This window comes from Megalobrama amblycephala, linkage group LG1 (assembly GCF_018812025.1).
Source record: "Megalobrama amblycephala isolate DHTTF-2021 linkage group LG1, ASM1881202v1, whole genome shotgun sequence".
Lineage (NCBI taxonomy): Eukaryota > Metazoa > Chordata > Actinopteri > Cypriniformes > Xenocyprididae > Megalobrama > Megalobrama amblycephala.
The window spans coordinates 56,423,268-56,446,887 of record NC_063044.1 but is presented as its reverse complement, the minus strand read 5'-3'; the positions used below and the strand labels follow the sequence as shown (position 1 = coordinate 56,446,887).

General features: G+C 35.8%; 1 protein-coding gene across 2 annotated transcripts in view; it reads left to right on the top strand.

The window, feature by feature from the left end:
* Window positions 1–665: 665 nt before the first annotated feature.
* The window catches only part of abat (4-aminobutyrate aminotransferase), a 33,663-nt gene continuing 10,708 nt past the window's right edge, over window positions 666–23,620 (top strand). Inside the window, exons 1-13 of one of the 2 annotated variants that reach the window (XM_048203077.1) lie at window positions 666–894; window positions 9,194–9,332; window positions 10,334–10,431; window positions 10,653–10,682; window positions 11,647–11,764; window positions 18,579–18,628; window positions 19,248–19,328; window positions 19,744–19,836; window positions 20,200–20,262; window positions 20,360–20,423; window positions 20,652–20,800; window positions 22,612–22,749; window positions 23,189–23,356. In XM_048203077.1, coding sequence (XP_048059034.1) covers window positions 9,263–9,332; window positions 10,334–10,431; window positions 10,653–10,682; window positions 11,647–11,764; window positions 18,579–18,628; window positions 19,248–19,328; window positions 19,744–19,836; window positions 20,200–20,262; window positions 20,360–20,423; window positions 20,652–20,800; window positions 22,612–22,749; window positions 23,189–23,356 — 1,122 coding nt within the window. In that variant the 5' untranslated portion in view covers window positions 666–894; window positions 9,194–9,262. Of the gene's footprint in view, window positions 895–1,097; window positions 1,247–9,193; window positions 9,333–10,333; window positions 10,432–10,652; window positions 10,683–11,646; window positions 11,765–18,578; window positions 18,629–19,247; window positions 19,329–19,743; window positions 19,837–20,199; window positions 20,263–20,359; window positions 20,424–20,651; window positions 20,801–22,611; window positions 22,750–23,188; window positions 23,357–23,620 lie in introns of those variants that run through there. The other variant, XM_048203085.1, reaches the window with a different exon arrangement.

Here is a 23,620-nt window from a genome sequence, read left to right as displayed (position 1 = left end):
ATGTAGTTTTTGTAATGTTGTGTGCACTCTGACTGTAGCATTGGCATTCGTTACATTTGGGAAATATGAATTGTTGGCTAAACGTTAGTAATGTATCTTTAGTGGAGTTGGTGTTTTTGAACGAATCTTTTAAGTAAATGAATCGTTCATGCACCCTGCTGAGACTGACTATAGCAATAGACCTAGAGTATGGGCTGTTAATAAGCATTTCATTGGTTGTACCTACTAAACGAATCATTTATGACAAAATGATCGAAAGAAGTGGGGATATTATTCATTGTTGTTTCTTTCTTTTTTTTTACATTAAATGTCTTTAAATTATCTGTTTATTAAGAGAGTTTTAAAGCATCCCTTTTCCTTCAGCTGTTTTTAAACTTTTATGTTTTTTTTATGTATTTGCAAAGTATTTTAAAACTTTTTTTTTTTTTTTTTTAAACGAAAGACTTGTCGGTCGTGAACGTAAGGAATCGGTTGAACGAATGATTCAATAACTCTCTCATAACGCCACCTACTGGCATACAGAACACTGAATGAATAAGTGAACGAATCTTTTTGGTGAACAGCGACCTTGATTCAAAAGATTCGAGTCAAGGAAATGAATCACAACCTGCTATACTGGAGCTTCGATCACATTATGGGAAATATGAAGTGCTGACTGTACACAGCTGTGCTCAGAGTAGGGAGCTGACATTTCCGGGAGCTGCAGGACTCTCTCTATTGGCTGAAGTCGGCGGATCCTCCAGCAAAAACCCTCCTCTCGGGAAAAAGGCCAGACTTCAAATGATGTTTTAAAGTCTGCCTGTGTACCTCACTCCTGCATTCTTCTCTCTCTTTTTCGTCCTTCCACCAAGAACCTGCTAGATATCACTTCCCCTACAGCTAAAAAACATAAAGGTGAGTCTTTAAATATCATTAAGTGTCTTTACAGCAGCGAACAGCGTAGCGAAATAGACGCTGCAGCGCGGAGCATAAGCACGCGGTTTGTTTTTTTAATTCATAATCATAAGTTTATCGTGCATTAGAGGTGTCGCTGCAGGAATGCCTCGCTGTACATTGATGCAATAGCTATCTTGTTTTGTAACACGCGTCTCTTATGAAACACTGCAGCGTTGTGAAACAGTGGAACCGGCCTGCTGCATCGGTTCAATTCTCCCCATACGTCTCGCTCTCAGAACCGTTTGACAGGTCAGATCCAGTCGGAACCGGATACTGTTGCTTCTCAGTTCCACCAGCTGCTTTGTGTGCAGTAAGTTTTCATGTGTGGCTACTTATGCTCTGAGACTGAGACTGATAAAAACAACATTAGCCAAATGCACTCATTTATTGCATCTCAAACACTAATCGTAAACACTATTTATTGCAAACACTAATCGTTTAGTGTTGTTTTTATTATTATTATTATTATTATTTATTTCTTAAAGCATGCTGAGTAGGTCCATAACGGCAAGTTTGCCCTGTTTTGCAGTATTAAAATGTTCTAAAGAAACAAAATTGCATAATTTTAGACTCGTTTTGTTGTTCTGTTAGATTTATACTTACAGCAAGAAAAGCATGAAATGGTTTAATAAAAACAAACTTAATTCAAGATATATTTTATGCAGTTTGCTTTTTTTTTATGCAGTTTTAAGGATGTCTAGATGTTTTACGGGAAAATAGGACAAAAATATTGAATAAGAAAATTATTTTTTTAGTGATGACCTGTAGTTGAACCATATTACATTAATATGGGAATCTATAGGACCATTGTGTTTAGCAGAAACTCATATTAAGACTTCTCAAGGAAGAAGGCCAAAAGGCCAGTTTCGTTTATAATATTTAGTAAGATTGTTTAACGCTTAAATATTGTGTTACAAGAAACCCCATTTTTCATAATAAAATATGTTGACTTTTTATACACTACTATTTTGTACATTGCTGTTGACTTTCTCCTAAGTTGTGTTTCCAAAACATCCATGTGAAATGTTGTTTACATGTTCAGCTGCTCTTGGCTTACGCTCTGTCATCCAATATCATAATTTTTAGACTTGTTAGCACTCTCTCCTACAATAATGTCTTTGATTTGCACACTGAATACAGCTAAAGTACGATTTCTCCTACACTTTACAAAAAGTAGTTGTAAAAATACTGATATTATTTCCGATATTACGGGATCGCGTATTGGTGTCTGTATATTTAATAACTTGTAACTGTATATTTCATTTAGTGACTTAATGTTAATTTACCAGTCTACTCGAAGTATCGAAATTGTCTTTTTGGCTTAAAATGGTACGTAAAACACCCTAATGTACATGTAAAAATTAAGAAACAAAATTATTTATATAACATAATCAAATTTGATGTGTCAATCAGGGACTTCTGGGAATGTCCTTTTACTGTATTTCCCATAAATTATATGGTAATTCTTGTTTTGTTTTGTTTTTTTACTTCCAAAAACCATACATTTACAGTAAAATAACATATAATGCAATGTTAAACCATTTACAATTTTAACCGTAAATGGTAAGGTAGCTATACAGCTTATCAATTAACAGGTTTTTATTGTAGCATTTTTGCAGTTTTTTCTGTAAAAATTGCACAAGATCTGCGCAAGCATTCGTGGAGCAGGTTTTCAGGAACGCTGAATGTTTTTGAAGGCACATGATGTATAGATTTGCCCATCTTTGTCTGTACATGTAGTACAGTACGTGGGACATTTTATTCATAGCGTCTTCCCATCTAATGCTGAGCTTCACATGTCTCTGTCCAATTTTCAAGATGCATTTGTTGTGGGTAGTCCTGCAATACTATGTCATGCTTTGTTTTAAATGAATCTGCCATGCATTTCTTATTCTGGAGGTATTGATAGGCATGCATAAAACATTTCCTATTGCTTCTGAACCAAGATTTATCCTTTTAATAGCACCACAGTTTTTCCCTACAGAGGTTGATCTGCCATCCAGACAAGACAGACAGCCAGTTGTACAATTGTTTTTTCCCCTTGGTTCCCTTGGCAACCGTCTTACAGTATTTATCAGAGGTTTTACCTTCTCAATCCCCTTGAATGTGCCCTTTTCCATGTACATTTGCTACGGAGAATGATTAAAGGCTCTTAATGCCTATTTCAACTACATAACCTCTCAGATTTTGACTGACTCTTTTTATTAGACTCCTTTAATTGAGCTTTCATATTCAGTATTAGAGTCTAGATTATCTTTTTAATGAAATAGAGGAAAATCTTGTGAGTGGTTTGAATCTTGTGCCATAGTCATATGAGCGAGTGTAGCAAAGAGCGACTTCTGCATGACCTAATAGGCTGTTTAAATCATGCAGAGGGGGATTGGTGTAATGAAGTTTACCAATAGGCTTTAACGGGGTTAGTGATGAGCATTATGCGCAATGAACCGTGCTCATATCCTTCACTGACAGCTCGGTGTCTTTAGTGAGCTCGATGTTATCACTAGCCAACGATCAAAGTTCATTTGGTGGTTATCAGGATTATGATGATTATTTTACAATGTGCAAACCAAAACTGTCTCTCTGCTATCTTTTTGGTTAATTACGATAGGTTAATCACGTTTTGTCATCTCCTGAAGTTTGAAAATGAGCTTCATATATTTGTATTGAGGATGTATTTTGTAGACTCTTTCATGTCTTGTTGCTTACTTCTACTGATGTTATCTGGCTCCTTTTCAGAGGGGAGCCCCTCCCAAGTCTGTGTTATGTAACAGCAGAATAATTTGCATTTAAAAAATGGTTTTCATTTGGTGCGGTTGCTCATTGCTCTCGTGGACCGCTGACTTTAGTTCACACTCTGAGCTGTGAGGAAGAGGAGCAGAGGGATTGGTTGCGGCTCGGAGTTGTGTAATCCAGCACAGGCGGCTATTGTTCGCTTTGAAATGGTCCCCCAGCATAGCGACCATGCGGAGACCCCTGATGAATATTGATTAGCTGAGAGAGAATCAGATTAGAGTGCTGGTTTGATTTTGATGCTGGAAATAAGCAGATAAATTAACTTAGAAACCTAATGTAATGTTTGTGTTTGTCATATAGGACCTTGATGGTGGTTGTGGATTTCCAGTCTCTCATAATATTATCATTATTAGGGAACAATCAGCCAGTTGTTCAAATGTATAATTCCCTTACCTATATATGGGTCAATGATGTGACAGGTCTTTTTTTTTTTTTTTTTTTTTTTTTTTGTCCAAATGCCTTAATAATAATAAAATATGTAAAAAGTATTTTCAAAGTATGTAAGGTAGTACAACTAGATCGCTTGTATTAAATTCAAAAGGTTTTAATTATATTTTACTACATATAAAGGTATTTTGAAGTGTCAAAAGGTCATTCGGTTTAAAGAAACACTCTACTTTTTAAAAAAAAAATAGGCTCATTTTCCAACTCCCCTAGAGTTAAACAGTTGAGTTTTACCGTTTTTGAATCCATTCAGCCGATCTCCGGGTCTGGCGGTACCACTTTAGCATAGCTTAGCATAGTTCATTGAATCTGATTAGACTGTTAGCATCTCACTCAAAAATGACCACAGAGTTTAGATATTTTTCCTATTGAAAACTCGACTCTTCTGTAGTTACATCGTGTAAAAAAAGACTGACGGAAAATGAAAAGTTGCGATTTTCTAGGCCGATATGGCTAGGAACTATACTCTCATTCCGGCGTAATAATCAAGGAACTTTGCTGCCGTACCATGGGTGCAGCAGGCTCAACCGTTTAACTCTAGGGGAGTTGGAAAATACAATACAATACAGCCATTTAATTTGTGATTAAAATGTCTTAAAATGTAATAAATGTATATTTTTTTATTCTTACATGATTTTATAACATGGTGCAAAATAGTATTAAAATTATGTGTAGAAGTCATTACTTTGTTATGAGAAAGAATGTCTGGAAAAATTAATTTCATTGATCTCATTCGGAGTAACCATTATAAAGGGATAATTTTGGATCAAGTCATGCGGTCAGTATCATGTGACAGGATGTGACATCATTCAGACACCTGCAAAGGACCACATGGTCATGAAGCAAAGTAACTAACTCTCTCTTAACTATTTGAAAAATTTATGTTTTCTCTTGATCATAAACATCAGGTCATTCGGTACAACCGCTATAAAACATGTAAAATGTTGTAATATTTTAAAAACTTGTACTAAATATAAAATGTTTGATTGTCCTTTTGCTAGCTAGCTAGATATCAGCCTGTTAGCATTGTTTGAAAATATCGTTATTCGGTATAACCAAAAGTGTCATTCGGTAAAACTGAATTTTTGGTTTTTGATGACAAATTTTTGACAAATCTTGTAAAAAATGACAAAAGCAGTGTTAATTGATTATAAAAACCACATAATCTTATTGTTAATACTTAAAATTAATTTTGAGGTTTTATTATATCTGTTATGTTTTTTTTGGGTTTTTTTACACTTTTAAAAACCTTATTCATCAATAATCCTTAAACATTTAGATTTTTTTTATGTTTTTGCTTTTATGCAGCTGTAATGTGTATATAGTGTATTCAGTGACCAATATAAATTCATAAACACTCTTTAGCTGGAAAACAGTGCACAATGTCATAAACAATGTTTATGATCAACGCAATTTCGACAAATCCACATCTATGTTAGCCAGCTAGACAAGTGTTAAATACTGTGTCACAGAAAGCCAATTTTATAAATTTTCATTAAAAAAAACGAATGTACACTACCGTTCAAAAGTTTATGGTAGGTAAGATTTAGTAAAAATGAAAATTCAGCTATAACAAGAATAAATTCCATTATAAATTAATTTAATTTATAATGGAATTTAATTAAATTAGAATAAATTAAAATATATTACAATATTAAATATTAAATTAAAATAATATTTCACACATTATTACTGTATTTATTTACTGTATTTTTGTTAAATAAATGCAGCCTTGATCAGCATAAAACTCCTTTTGGTTGAACCCTGATTATTATCTAAATACAGTTTTCGATGACAGTGTCCAGACTGTTTTGACATTTGGGCATGAAGTTGTCATTTAATGCTTTGACAATAAATCATTTCAAAGATGTATCCGCACTCCTCTTCCCATCAGCATTCGCTCAGCTCTTCGCTCTCTATTAGTCAATGAAATTAAATTAGTCTCTTTTATTCAAGAAAGGAAAATCAGCTCCATCAGTCAAGTTGTTGCCCCCAGCTGTCAAGCTAGTTTAACCCATTTTGCTTGCTGCATCCTCACAGGCGCGTGACAACAGGCTTGTGTAACACATTTTCAGAACCAGTTCTATCCGGTTGACGAGCCGTCTGGTTGGAATGCTTCTGAGAGATGGAGCGTCTGGATTTTTCTTGCTTCTGCTGCCTCAATTGCGTAAGCGTCCTCAGATCTGGAGCACAAGAGAGATGCACTTTCTGCTTCTCCTCTCCTGCACATAAATAAAGATGCTGAGGGTCTGCTATACTGTCCAGCGGGCGGCCAGTTCTCCCCGCTGAATTGATTCCTTTGGACAGGCAAACACATAAGACCAGCTTCCTTTCAGTAGAGCAGGAAGACTGATTCACAGGTTTTCCATGTCCAGACTGTGATGGAAACTATGACATTTAAACTAAGCAGGAACAATATTGCTTCAGAAACATGGAGTTTATTCCTGTTAAGAGCATTTTGTGCATAATAATTGCACTCTTGCACCGTGCTGTTCCTGCCCTTAGCATATGCTCACTCATTATAATAGCTGAAGATATGTCAGGATTCCCTCAGGCATCAGCTTTTCCCTTAGGCAGGACTACTCTTCCCTCTTCCCAATTAATCTTGGCGCCAAAGTGTGACAGAGTGAGCTCGAGTTCCCTGAACCCTGTGCCTATTGGGAAGGTTTAGCGGTACTTGAAAGTCATAGCGTTAGTCACTTGTCTGCTGCCCCTAGCCTTGTCCTCACAAGACTCTCTATGTCCCAAGAACGACTGTGATGGTTCTGCAGTGCAAAAAGATCATCCGAGGGCCGGTGAGTGTCTAAGCCATGCTGTAATTAACACCAATCAACCATGCTTTTAATTAAGTGGCGTGAGGGGGGACTGTCAGGACCACTGGAGTAGGACAGGATTGATGGGCATGGCTGAACCTGCTGCTCAGGGAGAGAGGAACTGTCTGTGGTACTGAATCCTGATCCCAGGTCACTCTGTAGACTGTAAGATTTGCTCCCATCTGGTAGTTAATTCGTTTCTGATTTATTTATTTATTTATTTATTTTTAAAAATTTTCAGCGCAAAGGCTTGAATAGTGATGTTAAAATACTTCCTTCTGTCCCAAATGAATATGGTGAGACAACTATTTGTAGAGACAAGCTGTTTCTAGGTTGATTTCCCTTAAAAATAGGACATTTTGGCTCTGGGGTGCTTTCTGAACATTGCTCAGTTTGTTCAAGCCAGGGTTATTGTCGTTATCTAACTTTAAAACAAAAATTGTTAAAAACATTTCTGTTCATTGAAAAAAAATATAGAAATATAAGTTGAAAACTTAAACTAAATGAAAATAAAAAAATGTTACCTTGGCAATAAACTGAAATAAGTTTAAATTTAATCACTAATTTAATGACTGCAAGGAAAATGATAACAATCTGTTGGTTAAAACCTGAGCCACCTACCTTTACGCAATGGACACAAAAGATAAGACAAGTTTATTTAATGGAACAGTTGACAGCACAACTGCAATTAAAAACCCCAGTTTTTGAAAGAAGATGAGATCCAGCTATTGACTTTCTGAAATAGGACATAAGCCTATGCCTTAAATTGTTTATGTTTCTGATTGTAAATAATGTATGAAGCCCAGTCTCAGGACAATGTTCATGTTTTTTTGGGGGGTTTTTTTGTTTTGTTTTTTTGTGTGTGTGTATTCACAATAAAGTTAAAAAAAAAAAAATGTAATCACTGAAGTTATTAACTGGAAATAAATAAAACTAAAACTAAACTAAAGGGCGTGTTTACACATTTTCTGCTAAAACTGTGTTTTGGCTGTTCATTTACACAACAATGGCGTTTTGGGGGCCTTAAAATGCTAACTTTTGAAAACTGGTTTTGAAGTGCAAGTTTTTAAAAATGATATCATTTTTAAAAACTTTATTGAAAACGTGAGTGTATGAATTTGTGAAAATGGTGATGTCCATGGACGCATATTACGTGTTCAGTCTATAGGTGCATAGTGTTTCTTTACAGAGTGACATCGCCAACTACTGGACTGGCAGCAGAATACAGTGTTTTTAGTTGTTTTTAGTGTCTGCTGTTAAGATGAAGTTGATGCTGCCTCTCCATCTCAGCAGTATAGAGAATGTGCAGAAATGCACCTTTCATATGGATTACATAAGCAGAGAGTGTTTATTTTCTATCATTATTTTCATTTATTTTTGAATCAGTTCTTTTTAAAGTAGACATTTGAAGCTTTCTATAGTAATATTTCTCATGTCTGTGAGTCAGGTAGCCTATGAGCTGAGTTTCAGTTCATTTTTGTGACGTGCTCCAGTTCAGGGAGACTGGGACGGCAGAAAACGCATCCTGTTTGTTTTCTTTTTTTTTTAAAAAGGCACAACGTTTTCTTGTTATTGTGAGTTTACACAAATAAAAATACAGTGTTTATTTACAGTTTTGTTTTGTTTTTTACAACTTTACAGTTTTGAATGATGTATTACTCTTGTCTGTATGACCAAAATTGATGGAGTATTTTAAGTTTTGTTTCCATTATTATCAGGAAAAATGCAAGTGATCGCTCTGGTGCTGTTTTTTTCTACTGCGACTAACCGGCTAATAACATTTTGGTCGACTAAGCCTCTTCTAGTCGACTATTAGGGGCCAGCCCTACAATTATTATTATTATTGTCCAATGGTGCAAGTTTGAGGCAGGACTATCTGTTTGTCTGACCAATGGCAAATTGAGTGACATGTAAATGTGTGTGGTAATATGTTTATGTGATCATGATTCTAATATCACAACCACAAATTTCTGAACAAATTTTTTTTTTTTTCTAGTTTCTGTTTTAACAAAGCGAACAGTGTATAATAGTATGTTTAAACAATACATATATAACTGTATAACTATATGTATGATCAAGGGAATCCCTGTTGTGGATGTTATTTCTCCTCTGACCTTTCCTTCAGCACGTCTTTGATTTTGACCTTTCCATAACCCAAATTTGCTTCCCACTCCCTGTAGCTTATCTCTCTCTTTGTCTTTCCTCAGGTGAAGTGAAAGGCAGGCAGTGTGCTGTCTCTCTCTCACTCTTCATCTCTGCCTTATTGAGTGCTACACATGGCTTCCTCACTTCTGTCCCGCCAGCTGGCCGTCTTCCTTCAGCAAAACCTGCGTCTTGCCGCTCCAGGTAAAAAATACCATGCTGAGATGGAGGACTGTAATACCCGCCAGTCTTAAAAGCTTGTTTAACTGTAATGTTCTCAACCTACCAGTGACCGTCAACCGTCACAGAGACTTTTAACAAAGTGATGAAACTCCATGCTTAGCTTAGTAAGTGAGAGGCTTCCTTTAAATGATAATGATGTGTGGATATGGAGCTGAATGTTGAGAGGGACACAGTTCAAAGTTACTTAACCATGTAAATGAGTTACTGGGATCTGGTTCTGTCCAGCTTTGGCTGGTGAATTCTGCATGCGTAGAAAAGTCTGTGCACGTCTTGTCCTTTAGTGGCTGATCACACTGACCCAATCCTGTCAGCGTCCTTCATTAATCAGTAGCTCAGTTATGAGACATCCTGTTCACTTCGGTAAACTTATGTAGCCCCTCAAGTGAACGTGGGTACTACTGTTCAAATATGACTATAAAGGCATTTTGTGGCTGTTTTATATGTATTGGTGTTGGCCACTGTTCAGATACACTGCAAAAGTACAAAAGGTCTTACAGAGTTCAGTTGGTTAATTACTTTGAGATAAAATAAACATCTAAATTGCACTGCTTAGCATTTTCAGGAAGTTATCTTCACTGAAACCTAGGCAACCTTTCATAAAGGATGAATGAATGATTATTATCTGTTATGCAGCACATTTCGAGAACCAGATTTGATCATTTACACAAAAGCAAGAAATGAATAATTAAAACAGTACACAGCACTCAGGCCTCAGGGATATGGAATAAATGGTAACATCTGCTCAAAGTAGTAAAATTATATAAAATTCATTCGCATGTTCAGCTAAAGGTGATATTAATTTTCTTTTTGTAAAATGATTTTCATTTTTAGAAACTATGAGTTTAATATATCATCCAACATATTACGTAATTATGGGAAATACATGCTGCATAGTAAGAGTGAACCAAATGATAAAAATATGTAGTTTTATTTCAGTTTTTATTCTGTTTTTGTTGCATTAGGTTCCAGATATGTCAGCAAAACTGCCACAAAAACAGTTTCTGAGTTTGAATATGACGCCCCATCCATGAAGACTGTTGTGCCAGGTCCAAAGTCCCAGGTTCAGTCTCAGCATTTTTACTCTTTTACCATGAGATTTATCACCAGATTGTTTTGTGATATGTCTCTGCAGGAAATAACACTTTTTTTAAATTGAGCTTTTATTGGTATTTTACTGCAGGCTCACTTTAAAAATTCTGTCAAAAGTTTGGACATGCATGCTTATTTTTATTTTTATTTTTTTACAGAATGACTAATAGATTAATTTTTCTCATTCAACAGGAGCTGATGAGACAACTTGGAGAGATTCAGGTGAGACAGACATGGAAATGAACAATCAGTACACTCATAAACGTACTTTAACAAACTTGCATTATGCAATTAGCTAGAGGTCTTACAGACTCTGTAAATGCAGATATTTGACAGCCAGTGTCAATCACATAATGTGCAGCTCTCTTAGTTTGTACTTCCATAATGATTTAAGTATAATGAGTCACTTTTTCAGCCATACAAAACAAAACTATATCATTAACAAAAGCTAAAGTGTGACTTCCCTAGATCAACAATGTCACTTCTGATGTGACGTCCAGAAATATTTCTGCCCGCCTGGATGTCTTCAGCTTATTGAGTGACGAATGTATTTCAGGCAGTAATTTATCTGTTCTTGGGAGCAGTCACAGTCATCTTTTGACTGCTTTGCTGTGGATGAGCACATAGATGTGAGCTGACAGGCGTCGATGAAGCTAATATCACAGATTCGCTTTGCTGCAGCTCCTGTGCGTGTCTGCTGGCCGTTGTCTGTCTCCCGTGCACAAGAGCAGACATAAGAGTCATAATCTATTCATCAGATGAGCTAAAAATAGATGCTGCATCAGGTTCAAAGCTACGGAGAGGGAAAAGCCACTTTCATTAGATAAAGTAGCATTGCTCACAATTTTGCGGTAATGAGCCACGGTCCAAATCTTGACATCTACTTTTTCAGTTGTACAGTACATGCAAATTCATTAAAGAGAATAAATTTTACACTTTTGTAGCATTTAGTTTTTCCTGATGTTCACATGTTATATTTCTATATAATAAATTCTTGTGTCAATAACCATTTAGTTGTGCAATCACTACTTTTACATACATGACATCAGTGCAAATAGCTGGTGTGAAAGCCTGCAGATTCCTTTTTAGCCATTCACTGACGTGGAGCTGAAGCTCTGCTGAAAAGAAAAAGAAAATTAGGTGTGCAGATGAATCACAAAGCACCTATTTCTCTTTTGGCTTGCAGAATGTTGGAGCGATTCATTTCTTCTGCAACTATGAGGAGAGCAGGGGGAACTACCTGGTGGACGTGGACGGCAACCGAATGCTGGACGTGTACACACAAATCTCCTCTATTCCCATTGGTGAGCTAAGTCAGTAAGCTGCTCTCTGTTACAACACATGCATCTCTCTGCGGACCACTGACACATCTAGTGTAAGATGGGAAAGTTTGAATTAAAGTTGGCATGAAACAATAGTCTTTCCTTCCCTATGGTGATGTATATCCAAGTGAAACGGCTTCTCGAACAAGAAAAAATGTAGGGGGGAACTACACGTCATCAGATGTCAGTGCAAGAAGGAGGAAAAGTTATTTTGATTAAAGATTGCGAGGGCATATGAATTTAAAAAAATATATAATGATGTGCATGGGTAAATAAATAACTTACTTACTTAAATACTGCAATATATTCCATACAAAATACGAATCTTCAATTTCATGATGACTTTAATGTTGTTCTCTGGAGTTAATACTTGCTTAGTTTTAGTGTCAGAACTGTTTTGATGCACAATAATCAATAGCATTTGGTGTTTTGATTTGACACCATATTTTTGAATATTTAGAATTATTCAACATGTTGAACTTGTCTTGTTTATTATGGAAGGAAATAAATCACACAGGTTTTGTAATGACAACAAGTGTTGTAATGGTTTTGAAGTCACAGTTTGGTACGGGTTCGGTACAGCAAAGAGAAAACTAAACAATTTTTTTTTAGATTTTTTTTTTTATTAAACAGTGGTTTACTGAACATTGTGTCTCTGTCTTTAAATAAATTAAATTATAATTACAATTTTCTTAAGGATAAAAAAATCTATCTCTGCTAATGCTATAAACTATATAGGGAGCCCTTAATTGTGCATTATTATAGGATAATATTACAAAGTCCAAACAATTAAATTCAGTTGCTATTTCTTTTTAGGCTAGATATAATAATCAACACATAAAAATTGTATGCGAACATGTAAATTGCATATAAGGCAGTTTTTGCATTAACTTTTAAATCTAATTATAAAATTATGTTTCTACTCCAATTCGTTGTTAAAATATATTCATTTACAGTGGCCGTCATAACTTGTTTTCATGACAGATTTATGAAACATATTAACATAGGCTATACATTAAATAATCAAGACAGTTCAAGTAAAATATTGTAGCATCTGGACTGAATCAACAATGATCGATTCAGCTTTAAATTTTAGGAAAGCTTTTAGCCTTTTCATGTAAATCACAACCTGGCTCTGGCCCATCTGCACCAAATTACCCTGATGTCAGGGTATATTGCCTTGGTGATGCTAAACAACAACACCACGATGCTCCGGTGACTTAAAAAGATCTTAATCGACTTAATCAAATCCCCCCACTCTTAGAGAAAGGGCCATGTGGCAACGACAGACATCGTGGAGGGCCCAACACACACACACACACACACACACACACACACACACACACACACACACACACACACACACACACACACACACACACACACAGACATACATAGAAGAACTGAAATTAACTCAAACTTCAACTATTTCCAAATGTACACTATGGATCCCTGTGTTTATGTCTGTAATATAATATGTCTCCATATTATATAAGCTTAGTTACGACTTTTAATTGTGTTAGTTAATCTCTATATGAATCTTGAATATGTTTATATTCAAGTGTAAGAATGTACCTCTGCTTTAATGTCTTCCACACATATATTTCTTGGATTCAAAATGTTCCTCTCCGAATGTCTTAACCAACTATAGGTGTTATGTTATGATAAAATCTGACACCATTATAATTCAGGCATATTAGGTCTTAAAAAGAGACAAAATACATGTTCTCTCGATAAAAGTTTCTACCTATTGACCATCTCACCCAAAATGGTGTGGACCGATTTGCTTTTATAACAAACGGACACCAGCTCATCTGGGCTCAGTCATCCCTATCTTCGGTCTTCCTTTTCTTATTTTCCGGCAACTTTACTTTCAAGTTAACAATCAAGTTAAAAATCCCGCTGAAGACACGACCTCGAAAAGAGGCCTACGGATGCTCCAGCTCGAACACACTGAAATTCTCCAGACACAGAGAATTTTCCATTCTTTGATCATCTCTCTCTTTCTTTCTTTACTTTCGTTATCCCATATTGTATTCTTTGCTTAGGTTTAGTTGTATGTATTCGTACTTTCATGAATTATATCCATTATATTCACGCTTGATTGTCTCTGTTGATGCTCATGAATGAACACAAGTCACTTTAACATTTTGATTTCACTATACTATATGCTTTTAAACTGTTAAATACTAGGATAGGAAATTATTCCTCTTGGCCATAAGAATAACCTCTTTTTTAAAGAGTTGATAAAAGATTGAACTGATAAGTTTTTGTGGACAACACAAACCACCCTCTTTGAAATTAATTCTAAAACTGAACTAATTCTAGACCATATATATTCATTATTAATTATAATCCGTTGTAATTAATTTTCCATATATACATAATTCCCTTTTTGGTTGATTTATATTTATAATTGATCATAAAGCGTTATGATTTAATTATATTATATACACTATATTGCCAAAAGTTTTGGGATGCCTGCCTTTACGTGCACACAAACTTTAATGACAAGGTTAACTAATCGTGAAAAGTGTTGCATTACATTTAGATCTATGGCTTTATATTTAGATTGTGGCATGAAAGGTTGCAGAGATGAACATTATAGTGGATCACATGTTTTTGAGCTCATGAAAGTCAATTGCAACTCAATTTCTGTATACTAACAAATGCTTTCATCTTCACTAACAGGGCAAACGTGATATAACTAAGAGATTCATTGAAACGGCAGTTATTGTTTGAATTTGGTGATAAAATGGACAGAATTTGAGAGATGAGACTTTGTTTCTTACAGAAAGTAACAAAACACAGAGCTTATTGTGATTATTGGTGGTTAATGGTGGTTAAAAGTGGTTATTGGGTACAATTCTGTATTCGTCGGTACACAAGTGTATCGAACCTAAAGACATGAAACGAAAATTCTCTGTATGAATACGTGTACCGTGACACACCCCTAATATTTTTAGGATTTAGTAATTTTGTTTTGTGCTTTTGTCATTTTTATTAGTATTAGTTTTAGTATTAAAAAAATAGTACAAAAAATAGAAATGTATCATTGGCATCTAATTGAAATAAAGTAAGTTGTAGTTTTTCATCTTTTTTTTTTTTTTTCTTTTTTTTTCAATGAATAAAAAACGATTGCAATAATTTTAGTTAACAATAACAGCACTGCACTAGAGATGGAAAGGATCTTACAATCCAACATTATAGTGTTGTCACTGTCAGTGTGGTTCAGTAAATGTGAGCGTCCACAGTCCTGTGGCTTTGCATGAGGCGTTGGTGTGGAGGATTAAATGTGAGCAACGGCAGAAACTGAGGACTTCCTTTGAGGATTGCCTGTACAGATATGAAAAACTCCTGAGAGGCAAAAAGAGAACCTTTCCTTTGTCTGCATCTCATCCGTTTGGTCCGTTAGCTTGCATTTAATCAGCCTCAGTAAATTGGGTGAAGCAACTGTCTCTCGCTCTCAGATGTGCCTTTAGGTGGTGACTCAGATTTAATGAGCTTTGATTTCCCTTGCACTTGCTGCTCCTGTATCATTTGGACAGAAGTGCATTATGGGATATTGGGACATATATGGGACGTTAGTTTACAACCCCCTTTCACCCACAACATTTTACTAGTCTGTACTAACAAAATTCATACAAGGGTCATTCCTGTTTTGTAGTCAGAGCTGGGTAGATTACAATTCATAAGTAATCAGTTACTGATTGCAAATTACATGACAAAATTTGTAATCAGTAATATAATCTCTTAGATTACACATTTTGGTAACGTAATCTCAGTACTTTTGGATTACATTTAGATTACTTTTTGTGTTAACCATTTGATATCACAATATATCAATCACATATATTGTAGGATAATCTTGTACTATTTTAACAGATACAAAGAAAATATATATTCCAAAAAATATATTCACTAAATGTATGCAATGTATGGACAGTTAATACTTCAAAATACTAACACTAAGTTTGAAGTTATTTCATTCTAACAACACATGAACATTTGATGGTCAGACACATGTACTGTAAGCAAAAAAACAAATGATTTAATCTATTTTAGTGTTTTCATTGTTTTTGATTTAAAATTATTTAATGATTTAATTGATTATTAGCTTTTCAGCAGCTCAAATGAAGCAGAAATTGTCCATTGAAAGACACTGACCATTTTTTTCTATTGTATCATACAGGGGCCTAGCCATCATTTCAGAAGTGAGGGGGACAGAAATGTCTTCTTTTTTCTTTTTCTTTTTTTTCTTTTTTTTTGTCTAATTGACAGTTTCCACCAAATTGTATTCACTGAGCTCCTGAGAGCGACACATTCTATCACAAATGTTTGTAGAAGCAGTCTGCATTCCTAGGTGCTTGAATTTATACACCTGTGGCCATGGAAGTGATTGGAACACCTGAACTCAGTGATTTGCAGGGGTGTCCCAATACTTTTGGCAATATAGTGTATTTACACCGGTCAGTGAAAACCTCTACATGAACACACTTGCTTGAAAAAGTGCGGGGGACGAATTTACATTTTATTAAAAGTGGGGGGACACATCCCCTGCGTATTCTATACACCCAGAGTATCATATACCTGAGTGCTTCACCTCCGAAAAAACTCGAAGAATCATGAATGTATATAAGCGGCAGGTTTATTATGAAAAAAATAAACATTAAAAAAATTAAAAATTAAGAGAATCAATGAATTGTGAACAACTTACTGCCATTGTGTACATAATATGTAATCAAGTAATCCATAAAAAAGTAACTGTAGTCTGATTACGAGTATTTTAAAAAGTAGTTTACTTTAATTACAAGTACTTCATTTTTGTAATCTGATTACGTAATCCAGATTACATGTAATCCGTTACTACCCAGCTCTGTTTGTAGTACATTTTGTACTCTGTATAGCAGGGGTGCCCAACCCTGTTCCTGGAGATCTACCAACCTGCAAAGTTTAGCTCCCTGATACAACACACCTGAGTCAGCTAATTAAGATCTCCAGGAGTGCTTGATAATTACAGACAGGTGTGTTGAGCAGGGCTCAACAACCCAACTATAAAGAACAACAATAAACACTATAGTAAATACAAAAATCCGAATGGCTGTTTGAGAACAATTATTATTTTTTCAGACCAATGCACACACTTTTGTAAATTTTCCAATTTTCCATTAAACTGTTTAATGGAAAAGAAGCTAATGTGCATTCTAAAAAATCTAAACAGTTCAGGTAATAAGTTGCTTAGAATCATCCAGTATTTTGAAATGGCCACAATAACAGTACCATTCATTACCACGTTCATTACCGCAATATACCATATTACCGAATACTGGTACATGTCTGTTTGTGAAATTATAAAAAGGAAGTTAATATGATTTGATCTTTAAGAATTATAATTGAATTTTTTTTTTTTATCCAACAAATATGGTGGGACATGAAAATGTACAGTATAACAGAAATGACCCATGAGGTAACAGCTGGTGTTTTCACATAAAGGCATCCATGTTTCAGTTGACCTCACAGGACTGAAAGAGCCAGATGTAGCGTTTAGAACAGAATGGACTCCTCATCTGTCAGACTGAGGTCAAACTAGTACTGTTTCTACACCCAGTGAGCTGTAAACATGCAGCTTTAAAAGGTAGTCAACTTGATTAAGCTGCCTTTAAAAATTTCAAGCAAGAGATATGTTGATTAAAAAAAAGAAATTATTTATTCTTTTTAAATGCAGACATGCTGAATAATACGACACTGATGATGTATGTGTGATTTAGTTTTCTGTTTTTTGCAATAATTTGTCAATTGAAACTTCACTGTGTTCAAGAGCGCTCTGCTGGTGGTAGCTGGGATTGCTATGCACAATTTTATGTAATGTTAACTTTGAAAAAACACTGAACATTGTTTGTGCTTACATGTTGTGTAGGGCACATGTTCATGTGAAACTTAACATTTATTCAATTTTCTCTGGGCATGTCTTGTTCTACAGACATAACAAATCATTTTAGACAGTTTTTCCCTTTTGTTTTTTGGATCAGCCCTAACTGCTAAATTCAAAGTTTCCAACATGTAGGAAAAAAATATTACAGTTAATTACAGACTCACTCTACCATAACTGTTTTTTATTCAAGAAACAAATGAAATTGCAGTACATTCGGTTAATTTATTATTAATCTGTTAATTAGGATTGATTAATCTCAATGAATTGTCCCCACCTCTAATTACAGTTTGTCTCAGTCAGAGACCCCAGAAAGTAATTTAAGCCAAATGAATAAATGTCATTATGTGAAAATATATTAAACCATGACTTCTCAGGTAAAACATTTCACAAAATTAAGTTTGTTAACTTTTAAATCATAAAACAGTAGATGTGCTGTTCAGAATTTAGGCATTTTCATTAGGGGAATTGACTTCATATATCTGCATTACAAATGACTTTGGGACCAAGAAAAATGAAACCGGCTCTAGCATTACTTTTCAATTGGTTTTGATATTTTTTATGTATTGCAGTGATATTCTTACATATTTAATTGTTTAATTGGCTTAAGTGTCCTAATACTTTTGGGTGCTTTGTATAAGAGTAGTAGTATCAGCATTGTGCTCACTGCCACTTGTAGTCATTGGGAGTGACTGTATCAATTATTCACCTCAACTCACTAGCATCCATATACGTTTTGTTGCCTTCATCTCCAATTGACAGATGTGACAGGTCAATTCAATTGCTGTTTGCTTTGGTGTGTCTTTTCAGATATCTAACTGCATGTACAATGAATAGATTGACAGTGTTTTTGATCTTCTTTTCTAGGTTACAATCATCCAGCCTTAATGAAAGTGATGACCAATCCAAATAATATGGTGAGTCCTGATCTGACTATAAAATCTGTGTGTTTTTTTTTTTTTTGTGTGTGTGTGTGTGTGTGTGTGTGTGTGTGTGTGTGTGTGTGTGTGTGTGTGTGTGTGTGTGTGTGTGTGTGCGCGTGTGCGCGTGTGTGCGTGTGTGTGTGTGTGTGTGTGTGTGTGTGTGTGTGTGTATGTGTGTCTATTTATAGATTGTATAATGAAAATTAGATTTGCAGTGATTTGTCAGAGTTTTAAAGGTGTAGTGCACAGAGCTGCTTTTTAGTGTCAGGGTCTGTAAGTTGTTGTTGTTGTTTTTGTTTTGAAAGAAGTATCATATTCACCAAGGCTGCATTTATTTGATAAGTAATAGAGTGAATTTGAGTACAGTAAACCGTAATATTGTGAAATATCATTACAGTTAAAAATAATTCCCTTTTTATATTTTAAAATGTGATTTATTCCTGTAGTGGTAAAGCTGCATTTTCAGTGTCAAATTTGCTACCATTCACAAGTGTCCACAAGTTGTATACATTTATGAATGGTAGTGTATACACACTTAATATTTACTTTTTCAAATTCTTAGGGTCACTGTGCCCTTTAGTGAATCCTTTTTGTGTGAATTTTTCGTTTTCAGAGTGCATTTGTCAACCGGCCGGCACTTGGTATCCTGCCACCTGAGAACTTTCCAGACAAACTGGTCGAGAGCCTGCTGTCGGTGAGTGTTGTTGGATTTGAAGAAACACAAGCAAGGCATTTCTTGAAAGACCAGTGTTTCCACAAACTTCTACAAAAGCTAATAACAGCATATGTCTCAGACATTATTGCTGATAATGCCCACAATGAATGGATGAGAAGAAGAGAGTAAAGATTGTGTTTTACGCAAGGGTTAGATTGTCTGGATCTGCTCCAATAATGAGGCAACTGCAACCTTTCACATGAAGAACAGAACGTTTTTCGCAGTTGTAAAAAAGCCCTTTGGGATTTTCTTAATCTTGATAACACCCTTTGCAGATATCACTCTGAATCTAATACATAACTGCACTCTTTTTCACATTGGCCAGAAGTGGCTTGCTGTTTATTGTAGAGGTGCCAGTGTGGAGTGCTGTGAATGACTCTTTCTTCAACATCAGATTGCCCCCAGTGGAATGACGCGAGTACAAACCATGGCCTGTGGTTCCTGCTCCAATGAAAATGCTTTTAAGTCCATGTTTATCTGGTACAAAGTGAGTGGACTTTCCTCAGTATGTTTCTGCTCGACTCACACAAAACAAATTTGCTTTATATAGGTGTAAATTGGTTGTATTTCGGTGAAAGCTTAAATCTGTCAAAGATACTGGAAAAGAAAGCTTAAAGCGGTTAAAGATACTGATTTAAATGAGATTACTTTATATTAGGGCTATCAATATATGCAGGTAATCATACGAAAATATGATGTATTTGCAGAAAAACATTCCTGACTGGTATGTAAATCCCATATTAACTTGAATGGACTCTTAGTCAGTGCTTGAATAGATAGGTAGATAGAATATGAAAATGAATAGCTCTTAAATCATCTGATATCTAATACTTCTGTTTAATGGTTTCAGAATAAGGAGAGAGGATACTCCAACCCCTCTGAGGAGGAAGTCAGCACTTGCATGATCAACCAGGTTAGAGAATAAACACTGTGAAAGACACATTATGAACTCTGGCCCCCAAAATCACAATTTTTAATGCACACACTATTGTCTTTCCTCTCTCTCTCAGAGTCCTGGATGCCCAGATTTGAGCATCTTGTCTTTTATGGGAGCTTTCCATGGGAGAACTTTGGGTAGGTGCTTGAAAATTGTCTGTTGTTTTATGAGAATATAATTGAAAGATGTGTCTGCTGAGAGTACACTTTGAGCAAAATTCAGGGATTTGACCTAGCCTGCGTGTATTTGCCTTACATTTGTTTGCCTTTGCAGCTATTTGTATCATATGACTTCATTTGACCAAAACAAAGACATCTGGCTGTTTTGTTTTAACTGGTATTAATGCGTGTGGTGTTGGATTACAGGTTGCCTGGCTACAACACATTCTAAAGCCATTCACAAGTTGGATATACCGTCCTTCGACTGGCCTATCGCACCTTTCCCTAAGCTGCAGTACCCTTTGGAGGAGTTTGTAAGGGAGAACGCCCAGGAAGAGGCCCGCTGCCTGGAGGAGGTCAGAGATCTCTCCTTCGTGTATTCACAGAAAACTTTTCTCCACATACTAATTAAAGGAATATTTTGGGTTCGGTACAAGTTAATCTCAATCAACAGCATTTGTGGGTTTCCCGTCTTTTCTTCCAAAAAATCAAAAATGTACATTAAACTGAGGTACTTGCAATAGAAGTGAATGGTGCCAATCCATAAATTTTAAAGGTGCCCTAGAACTTTTTTTACAAGATTTAAAATAAGTCTAAGGTGTCCCCTGAATGTGTCTGTGAAGTTTCAGCTCAAAATACCCCATAGATTTTTTTAAATTCATTTTTTAACTGCCTATTTTGGGGCATCATTATAAATGAGCCGATTCAGGGCTACTGGCCCTTTAATTCTTGTGCTCCATGCCCACGGAGATCGCGCTTGCCTTGAACAGTGCATAAACAAAGTTTACACAACTAATATAACCCTCAAATGGATCTTTACAAAGTGTTCGTCATGCATGTGGCATGCATGCGTCGGATTATGAAGAATGAAGAATAATGAAGTTGTGTTTATGAATTATACAGACTGCAAGTGTTTAAAAATGAAAATAGCGACGGCTCTTGTCTCCGTGAATACAGTAAGAAACGATGGTAACTTTAACCACATTTAACAGTACATTAGCAACATGCTAATGAAACATTAAGAAAGACAATTTACAAATATCACTAAAAATATCATTTTATCATGAATCATGTCAGTTATTATTGCTCCATCTGCCATTTTTCGCTATTGTTCTTGCTTGCTTACCAAGTCTGTTGATTCACCTGTCCAGACGTTACTGGCTGCCCTTGTCTAATGCCTTTCATAATGTTGGGAACATGAGCTGGCATATGCAAATATTGGGGGTGTACACCCCGACTGTGACGTAACAGTCAGTGTTATGTTGAGATTCGCCTGTTCTTCGGAAGTCTTTTAAACAAATCAGATTTATATAAGAAGGAGGAAACAATGGAGTTTGAGACTCACTGTATGTCATTTCCATGTACTGAACTCTTATTATTTAACTATGCCAAGATAAATTAAATTTTTCATTCGAGGGCACCTTTAAAATATTCACTGTTTCGTTAGTATCGTCACAAAACGTAAACAATAAACGTGTTAACATGATTTTAGTGTGGAAAAAGATGTTTACTAACTTCTGTGTAAAGTTTTAAAGGTTGTCAGCATGAAAACAGATCAGTGTAAACCTTAAACCCTTAAAACGACTGTATAAATAAGTATTTAAACAGCTTTAAGTTGCGTTTGCTCGTCAAAATTTCATGGATGATTTTCAGTCATTTCAATAGGAATAAATGCAATTGGAAATTTTGTATAAGGCAAAACATTTCAATGTTTTGTCCTTACTAGAAATTCCTGATTGAATAGATTCCAATTGAAATTTTGCAGAGCAATGGTATATAGTACAAAAATATAAGCTTCACATTTCTGCTATTAAATCCTTCAAGAATCCTTCTGTTGTTAGTGTCTCACTGTAGCCTTGCTTTTTGCGAGGGACGAGTCAATTTTTTACAATTTTTTTTTTTAATCAACATTATGCCAAAAATGCTTTCAACTAAACTTATGTTGAATCTGGAATATTACAGAAATATCTAATTTGCCAACTATCTGACACTAGATATCCATTAGGAACATAAAATTTTGGATGGAGTGCGGCATAGTTTACTAAAAACAGATGGTAATCGTTGTGTTACAGTGGACAGACTGCAAAATGTTACCCAGTTCTTAACATGCAAGGAAGATAAAGGTAAATAAAGCATTGTGTGCGTTTTAAACTTGTCTGTGTGTCAGGTTGAGGATCTCATCGTGAAGTGGAGGCAGAAGGGCAAACCGGTCGCTGGCATTGTTATCGAGCCCATCCAGGCAGAGGGAGGGGACAACCACGCCTCACCTGACTTCTTCATCAAATTGCGAAATATTGCGCGCAAGGTGAAACACTTTTTTTCCAAGCTAACTGTTCTATAATGTTTTCCTCCATACTCATCCTTTCTTACTGGATCTGTGCTTTGAAGTCGTTTCAGATAGACACTCCAGTTATAAATGGCTAAAATGAGACCCTTTGTACGGTCTAATAAAAAAGACACTCACGACTCGGTTCTTTTTATCTGCTCTAAATTGAGTCCTTCTGAAGGAGATAAGGCAGAAGACAAAAGGGAATTATTTAATAAGGCTGCTTTATGCAGAGAAAAGAGTGTGATGAAGTCCATGCTCACTCTGAAAAACTCAAGAAGTGTTCACTTCAAATGGAGCGTAGCAAAGCGCAGCGGCTGTGTCCGGCGGGTGTTGTATGCAGTTTTATGCAGGCTGACAAGATGGGTTTTGACAGAGAGTGAGCTGACAGATGTTTATCTGTGTCTGGTTCTTTCAGCATGGCTGTGCTTTCCACGTGGATGAGGTGCAGACAGGTGGAGGAGCAACAGGCAAGTTCTGGGCTCATGAGCATTGGGGTCTGGACGACCCTGCTGATATTGTTTCCTTCAGCAAGAAGATGCTGACAGGAGGATACTACCACAGGGATGAACTGCAAGCAGACAAAGTAAGAGCTGTCATTGTTTCCCCAAATGTCCCCTCTTGCAAAATCGTTAATCCCATTCCCAGTAATTGTTCCAACTGGCTGCTTTATCGTTTTTGTTAATGAGTCATTGTTGATGAGTTCTGTCAGTTTCGCAATCTTTGTTTGTCTAAAAGTGATTGCATGTCCTTACATGAGGTTCATAGCTGTATGGAATTGAGCAATCACGCCCCCTACTGTTCAAAACATGTTTCTTTCTGTAAAGTGACCTCCAGTGGTGCAGTTTTA